Raw genomic sequence first — 9,087 nt, forward strand, 5'->3', positions numbered from 1 at the left:
GAGTACTGCATACAAGCAGCTAGCCCCTGCTTAAGAAAAGACAGTGAACTCTTGGAAAGGGTTCAGAGAACAGCAACTAAGCTGATTCCCGGAATAGCGAAGCTCCCATATGATAATAGACTGACCAAGCTAAACCTATTCCCACTGTCATATCGAAGAACCAGAGGCAACTTGATTACAGTTTTCGAATTGCTTGGTGATAAATTTGCACTTGATATGCCCTCATTTTTCTTGTCTTCCAAGACAGAAAATCTACAAGGACACTCCAAAAAAGTTCACAAGCCCAGGACAAATTACTTGTCAGCTGACTATCGACTTTCCCATCGAATCATCAACGAGAGGAATTCATTACCACAGCACGTGGTTGAGGCTCCATCCGTTGACTCTTTCAAAAGAAAGTTGGATTAACCAAGAGACCATCATTGCCAGGGCTAACACAGGCCATCAAGCCGCCTGTTCTTTCCAAACTGAAACTGAATCTCCCTGCAATCGAGTGGGACTTTCTCAAAACTTTACTATACAAACTCCAGTAGACTTATCAAGAAAAAAGTTGAGTCGTCTAAAAATCATTCTTGGTTAGAAACATGACTGAGCTTCTAGCTTACTATTTATCTGGAATTATATCAACCTTCGAAATTTCAATTTTGCACGTTTGTTCTACTCGTCTAGTCCAGTGTGGTGTTTTTGAAAATGGTTGAAATCACGCCCCTTGAGTCCAAAATAATTAGACAAGTTGAGGTAATTCATGTGAATCTCTTCTTCTTGAGTTACTCTAGTATTACTTTGGAGATGTAAATCTGTCACGTGATAAGTTCATGAAAGAGGCTGTTAAAGAGAATGACGGATGTAAGATATATATGTGAATATCATAATTCCATGCTTCTAGGGATTCCTATGGAGACAATGATTAAATTTAACCGTCTAAAGTCTCTGTCAGAAGATGCCGAATTCATAAAAAAGTCGGTGTCCAAGTCACAATCCGGGTTGATTGAAGTAGGCGAAAAAGGTCTTCGAAGAAATCCTGAAATGAAAGTTCCTGAAACATTTGAAACAGCTCTTAACAGCTATAAAGAAAACGGTGTCTATGTTAAAGGCTTCTCTCCTGACGAACAGTTGGATGAAATCATTGAATGGCTCGAAAAACATGGTGGCAAAACCCTCGATGTGCATATGCGCAGATTTCCTCGAGACAGAAAGTTTAGGGTATTCTCGATTTCTGTCTTGATATTCATGTTATAGGGAAGCATATTTGCTATTTTTGAGAAGAAAGAGGATTCTGAAAAGTTTCTGGCGTCACAAGAGGCTGCTACTTTCAAAGAAAAAGCTATGATCCGTTCAACCCAGTAAGTTCAAGTGGTTTAGAAATACGTGTAGTTTGACTCGATTTATTTTAAATAAATGACTCAACTATCAAGTACAATAGCTTTCCTATATCCGCCTGTCAGAATCAATGTGTAGTAATTTTTGTAGCCATGCTACATGGTTGTGCCATCTAAAGTTTAATCCAGGTAGCAGTATCTCGTTGGGCATTAATTACCGGCCGATATCAAAGTAGCAAGCATTTCATGGCATTAATAATGTACTAAATAATAGTACCTTTCAAACCTCCATTATGAATCATAACCACTTTTGTATTTATCCTTAATGTCTTCTGTCAACAACTTTAACCTATAGGTAATTGTGCAGACTTAATTTCCATGTCCGTCTTCATCAAAAAGCGGAGGTAATATGTTCTATTTAAGATCGGACCCCAGACTTTTTCCGTCTGAATTTCTATCGACAGATTGAAACGTAAACAACCGCCTTGGATTTGCACATCTCACTTCAATATATGTAATGGAATTTCTAGTGGTCTCTTTCATACCCATTCCATAGGTAGAAATTTCACGACGCTTTGACTGTTCAAATGTCAATTTCCGTAAGGGCATACACAGCTGATTAAACCACTAAAGCTGTTTCCCACCTCAACTAAGCAGACAAAAATGTTAAAACGTATTTAGTCCCATGATAACATTGTACTATTACTTGTTGTCATCACTACCCATTTAGAAAAGCCAGGGGTTAATCACAATTGAGTTATCAAGAAAGTAACAGTTTATTTGATATTGCATAGGTTTTGTTGCCCACGATTGATGAGTTAACATCCAATAAGACAGTTGGAATTACAATTAACTATCGAATAGTGGAACAATATAAACAAAAGTAAGCAGACCTAAATAACTTGTAGTTTGGTCACCAATCTGCATAGTCCGGTTGAGACAACTGGATTGTATCGCTAGTTCTTACATTTAAAGAGTAGCTCAAAGCTTGAAACATGAAGTTATACTTATTAAATTAGTTGCACTATGTATTAGTAATTTAAATTACGTAGAGAACTCGTTTTTCATTGAAATATCAGGAAAAGACTAATGGTTGGTATCCAGGCAATGTTCAGAATCGATTATAAACTCCAAAAGTTTTCATACAAACTTCAGTATGAGTGCAAATTTTAGGTGATTGTAATGTTTTATTTTAATTTGTAGTAGCTCGATGCATTCAGTTTATTTAGTTCGTATAGTTAAAATAAGTCCACTCACCGATCAATTTCCAATCTCCAAACTTCAAGTTATACAGCATTTTGTGAAAGTAAATACGGTCAAACTCCTGGCAGTATGTTAATACTTGAAATTCAATTTTAGAATCGATTATTGGAAACGCAAAGAAGAAGAAAACAAGGCTAAAGTTGCTTCACAAGCCAAAAAGCAAGCTGCACTTGAAGCTAACCAGGAGGCTCAACTTAATTCTCGAATGGTTCGTGGAGCATTACTTGAAATTGTTGGTCTTCCAGAAGCCACGAAAAGTAAATATCTGTTTCTCGAACTTTACCATAATTATGTAACTCATCAGCTAATGCTCCATATTTATATAACTGATTGTATCTTTAATGTTTATGAAAACCAAGAAAGTTGAGAGTCGGACTAGATTTTGAAATTTCAAGTTTTTGTAGAGGGATAAGGAAGCACAAATATTTTCGCTATTTCGGAAAAGTACTGAATTATCTCTAAATCTCTTAGTATCTAGTTGTTCAATCTAAAGCCAATGCCCATCTTGAAGAATTCGTTGTGCCTGGATATGAATCTAGTCAGGGTTGGTAGCAAAAATATCAGAATTTAGGTATCGTTGTTGTTAGTCAAAATTAATATACTTGGTAAGCAGAAATAAGTAACTATTTCGGAAGTTTGGAAACTATCTCCAATATTATGACTGGTGTACAAAAACTATATGTAAGGGCGATTGAGCTTGCATAATGTGCACACAAACGGCTGGCTTACGAAATAAGTTGAGTACAACTTAAATCATCACTCGAGTTCTCAGGAAGTACTTAGCTGTTATATAGTGTACTCAGTACGTAATGTGTCAGTTATGTGTGTTGTTTGTTTGAATCTTCCCACTGTTTAGGACTGTGATTGATCGGTCTCTCTTGCATATGTGCATCCTGTTCGGATTGCCTCAATATTTCCACTAAATTACAAACATTTTTAAGCAGAGGTGTATAGTGGCCAGTATTGGAATCTGGAATGTGCGTTTCGTCCTATTTGGGACTCGTCTGTATGTACGTACAAGTTGATGAGTCCCAAATAGGGAAAAATGCACGTCCTGGACTTCACTTCCAACCACTATCCATCCCTACTCTCTCTCTGGAATATGAATATTATTAGTGATTATTATTGGGGAGATTTGTCATAAACTGTTCAGATGCTTAACATGTACGTTGTACTATCGAGTTACAAAGTGTTTTTCCAAGACTGATAAAAATTTAGCTTCAGCACTAATCGGCACAAACAATTCTGTCACACGGTTAAGAAAACTGACCCCTTTGATTTAACTATTTTTGAAGACAGAGTTATCGTTATCTCCGGAAAATTATATACATCAGGCTGTTACTCCGTCTAAATAGTACCAACCGTTCCCATATTGACTGAAACATAGCTTTTCATCATTAGGTTACGGGTTCGAACCTTTTTGTCTGCTTCGGTTTGAGGAGTTGGTTATCATTAGCTAATACTGGAGATGTTTCAATGCTGAATCCATAAACCTGTATTTGATATGTGGGCTACATGAGAGTACAGGGGTTTTGAAAGGTATGTGACCTTAGCTTTGGTTTAATTAGTGCCACGAAATACAGGTTTCAGTGATTTAAATATATTTTACAGATGTCGTCCAAGCATCTTCGACATTGCGTATTATTTGACTGGGTAAAATAGCTAGATAGTTGTCAGTATATGAGTGTCGTGGTATGAACGAAGTCTACATATGACTGGTGTCTTTTCTGTCACAACTTCGTTGTTTGGGGTCTTAGTAGTCTTGCAAATTTTGTGCTTACGAAGTTAGCAGATTTGCTTTATAATTAAAAAGTGATGATTCGACTGTGATGGACTGGAACTTTTTAACAGGATAAAATCCATCTTGGTTGTATTTCTTTAATATAGCCCCCAAATGCCCTGGTACGACCGAGAGTGTGGAGAGTCCGCTCTCCCTCTCGAAATGCTCTCTCATGGCCACGCGAATATATAGCCTCTGCTAGGGAAGTCCTACTCACTGCCTTCTCGTGGCGGGGCTGTTGTTTACGAAATTGAGAGGACGAAAAGTGAATGTCCGGCGCTTTAACCGGGTTGGTGGACATGGAGGGTCTACCTAGGGGAGTTGGGAAACCCTGATTCCAAACCAATAGTGCACATGGGCTCCAGGATCCTGATGAAACGAATGGCGTATGAACCAATTGTTGGTCACCGGCTACCATGGGACTGCATCTCCTCACGATGCTCCACTGGCTTGTGGATGAGATCTTTAGGTCAAAGGCTCGTGGTTTGGCCCCCTAAGAAAACCACCTGCTTCAGTTTGGGCACCTGGTTAGTATCCCAGCCATCACACAAATCAAATGAGATTTGTGAGGCGCATATTTATCTGGTGCTTTTTTGTACCAATATTTATGTGTTTAAATAAATAACTAAATCTTTAATATAATCCATGCCTTGGTAATTATTCTTGCTTATTCGTCTATTAATGATATGACTGTCCCACTTATTATCTCTTAATGTTGTAATTACTTTTACAATGGATTTTCGGTGCTCTATCACACAAAGTTGTTTTTTATCGAGGCGCAAAAATCAAGTATAAATATAAGTGTTCCGCTTGGTTGGCCACTGATATCACTTCTGCAGTAGGAAAAAAAGAAGTCATTTGGGTTGTTAGTTTTGTTGTAGTGTTTTAATGGAACTAATTATCATTCTGGATAGAATATTCATATTTGCTGTTTTCTCTTCACTCTCTAGAAAATGATTCAGTTGAAGGGGAAGATGCTACAACTGAAGAATCAAAAGAGTCGTCAGTGAATGGCGGTAAAGACTCAGAAGTACCAACAGTTATGAACTTGAAACAGTGGTTAAACGAGAAGGTAAGGTAATATGGCGAACAATTTGTTAAGTGGTGAAAATTAGTTACTTTGTTTGCTTAAAAGACTGTTGTTTCGAAATTAAGTCAAGTTTCCTGACCATTTTTTCAGAGGGAACTTAGGATACACAAATGATACTGTTTATCATACTTTGTTTGATTCACATTTATTTATCTTTTTGAATCTTTTCACAGCTTGACTCAAGTACTCCTGTGGGATGGATTGATGTCGAACCATCTGAGGGGAAAGCTATAATACGATTCAAGCAACCTGATACAGCAGAAAAAGCATGGGCTAAATTAAAAGAAGCATTTGGGGATAGTCCTGTTACTTATTTAAACAGTGAATTATCAGGTCGCGTAATTACTGGTAATTATTGTCCATAGAATTAGTACCTTTATCCATTCTGTGAACTGCATATTTTGCTCATAAGCAATTGACTTATGGAATAGAGTGATGTTGTCTCGCCATTAAGGGGCACCCAAAATTTGCTAGATATTCCATCAAATAAAACCATATTTTATATACATTTTCCACGTCATTTGATTTGTGTCATTAACCTACTGGATCACATAACTAACTTTTGTGACTACATGACCTAAACTGATGTTCGTCAAACTAACAAAATCATAAACAATTTATGTGGATTTAAATAACTACCATATTACGTAGATGATGTTTGCGAGAAATTCTGTAAATAAAGACTCATAAACTCATTCTAACGACTACACTAAAGATGTGATCAGCTCATATGGAGCACTAAAATTTCATCCAGGTATTGTTTGCTAACTAAGAAAGATAAGTTATATTACAGTATATCCAAATAAACTGCCAAATAAAATTTTATGGCACAGTAAATTAGTTTTGTAAGCTAGGTAGTTTACTTCACTATGCTGAAAACTTTTTAATAAACTGTTGTTGTTTTGGAAGGTGACGAAGAAAAGAACCAGTGGAAAGTGATCCTTGCAGCTCAGCAACAGAAGGCTCAAAAACGACGTGGAGGACGTAGTGTAAGTTAAATTTATTCGCTTTTATTATTTGTTATTTGAACGCAAATTATTGAATTTTTGTGGGCTGAGATACAACCCATGTGCCCAAGCCGAAGCTGGTGGTTTTCTTTGTAGACCACTCCCCGAACTTTTGACCCAGAGGTGTAATTCGCAAGGCGGTGGAGCAACGTCAGGAGACGCAGCCCCATGATAGCTAGTGACTAACAATAGGTTCATACACCATTTGTTCCCTCAGGATCCTGGAGCTTACTTACGCCATTGGTTTGGAATCAAGGTTTCTCGATTCCCCTGGGTAGACACTCTGTACCCACCAACCCGGTTCGAACTCTAGATATTCACTTTTCGTCCTCCCCATCGTAATCAACACCCGCCACGAGAAAGCAGTTAGCAGAATTACCTTACTAGTGGCTATATACGTGTGACCACAAGAGAGCATTTCAAGAGGGAGAACAAACTCTCCCCACTCTTGGTCGTACTTGGGCATTTGGGGACATTTATCTATGTGTAACTGTCATTGACTTCTTTTTTTGTAACTAAAATGTACTAGTCTTATTGTAAGAAGCCTGTTGTTTCCTTTAAAATAAAATTTTATTCATATAGTTTTGACAAAGTGTAAATAAAGTTTACCGATGATAACTATTAAATCTCATAATAGAAAAAAGTCAACTTAATAATTAGTGAGAAGATAGTTTCGTTCTCAATATTAGTTGAAAGATTTGACCATTCTTGTTTGCTAAATCTTTTATGATAAATGGTCGAGAAAACGATACTTTCTATAAAACCTTTAAACATCAATCACCTTGCTTATCATTATGAGAATAGTCTTTAGAGTATCCATCAGGTATGAGCTGTTCACTTCCTGTCATAGGAAGCGGCGGCTTAACAGTCAAAGCACAACTTTTAGCCAGTAGATAACAGGTTTGAATCCCACCTCATCTACTTTGAATATTTTGTAACTCAATAGATATTGATTTGCCTATTGGGCTTTGAATCACACTTTGAGGGCTAGTAATACTACGTGTATAATGAGACCAAAGCAGCTAAAGCGGTTTTCGAACCTGCGATTTACTGTCTGAAAGTTAGACATTTTAGTCACTCGGCCACCGCCCCTACCTTTTATTTAGGCAGCCATCCTTGCCAAATATGATCTGGGAATTCGAAAGACAAGTCTATGAGTAGTTAAATACTAAGCAGTTTCATGTAATTCTTGCCACGTTAAAAGTAAGCATTTTATTTCTAAACCGATTTTAAAAATTGTTATTAATCTGATAATATTATCTTAATTAAAATAGCCAGGCTGATAACGTAAACTCATTACTGGCTTATAAAGATAATTACTTTGAATATAATGGTAATCCCCTTTTTTTTCTCTGTGCTATCCATCTACAATTCTAAGTAACATCGATCATGAGTGTTCATCCAAGAAATAGTCATAAACTAAACGTTTGAATTCCTGATATTAACTTTAGTGTGAATAATACAAACGAGGCTGGAAAAAAGTTTAGATATAAACAATATGTGGATTGTTTTAGAATTTTGGTTGGGTTCATAAATGGATCAACATTAGACCACCATTGAAAACCTGGAAGCACTGGATGGGCGTTTTGTCATGGTATGAGTCTCCTCAGCCGTGTGCATCTACGGTCCTCGCATGAGGGATTCAACCCCAGAACCTTTGCTCTCACACAAACACAACCTCTGGACCACTGAGCCGGCATCCAACGGTGTTAATGTCTAACTTCCGTCGATCCATGAATGGCTACGCAACCATTCATTCATTGTCTGAGGTAGACACCTGTCTCTAGCCGACATTGAATTGAATCTCGTAGCAGCTGATGACCAATGATTCCCTTGAGATATTACGATCCATGTATACTGTTGGATTGGGGCCATGGTCGCCAGACTGTATGTATTCACCAACTCGGTTTAAACGTCAAAAGTCCCCCCTTGCCCCCATTTTTTGTTAAATCTTCACATGAGAGCATTAAAATCTCTCTGGAACTAGTTATGTGTTTGTCTAGATGAAAGCATTTCTATAATAGGGATCAAACTCTGTACTCTCTCGGCAGTACCAACTCATTTAGAAGCCTTTTCTTGCCAAATATCTATTATGATTTATTGCTAATTACATTTATGTTAATCCCTTTTTAGGATGGAAGACAAATTCGTAACAAGCGACGTCGTACGAACTAAGTAAAATGGAACAGATTGAACTCCATTTACTACTTTATTACTGTATATTCATCAAAACTAAACTTTCCTTTGAAATATTTCATTTCATACAAAATAAGAGAAGCTATGTAAAAAAGCAATCATTTGTCATGGAAAATATATGTATTTGGTTTGAGAAAGTGTTTGTTTTCTTTTTTCATGTTTAAACCCTGAATTTACATTTTTACTGTTACCATCTATTGGAATGCGCTCACATTTTACCATTGTTAAGAGAATCTTTATGATGAAAGTTTGTCACATATCATTCTTCGTCAAGAACCTTTTTGTTTTCTAATGTCATTCGAAAGTGGCATTAAATCGTACAGCTGAATGGTACAAGAGGCTAGTGATACTACTACTACTACTACTACTGTATGCCCAGTGTTAATTAGATGCGGCTCAACTCAAACATAAGACCTAATATTTTGAGTTCGA

The 9,087-nt window shown here is 37.0% G+C and overlaps 1 protein-coding gene across 1 annotated transcript; it reads left to right on the forward strand.

Moving 5' to 3' along the window:
* Positions 1-690: 690 nt before the first annotated feature.
* On the forward strand, positions 691-8,789 carry Smp_164650 (lupus la ribonucleoprotein, putative; the record flags this gene model as incomplete). Its single annotated transcript, XM_018792348.1, has 9 exons — positions 691-738; positions 777-846; positions 887-1,203; positions 1,240-1,343; positions 2,679-2,839; positions 5,313-5,434; positions 5,626-5,800; positions 6,362-6,441; positions 8,593-8,789. The coding sequence occupies 9 exons, from the start codon at positions 691-693 to the stop codon at positions 8,632-8,634; spliced, it is 1,119 nt and encodes a 372-aa protein (XP_018644306.1). The 3' UTR covers positions 8,635-8,789.
* Between the last annotated feature and the right edge of the window lie 298 nt (positions 8,790-9,087).

The sequence above is a fragment of the Schistosoma mansoni genome (genome assembly GCF_000237925.1).
Source record: "Schistosoma mansoni, WGS project CABG00000000 data, supercontig 0343, strain Puerto Rico, whole genome shotgun sequence".
Lineage (NCBI taxonomy): Eukaryota > Metazoa > Platyhelminthes > Trematoda > Strigeidida > Schistosomatidae > Schistosoma > Schistosoma mansoni.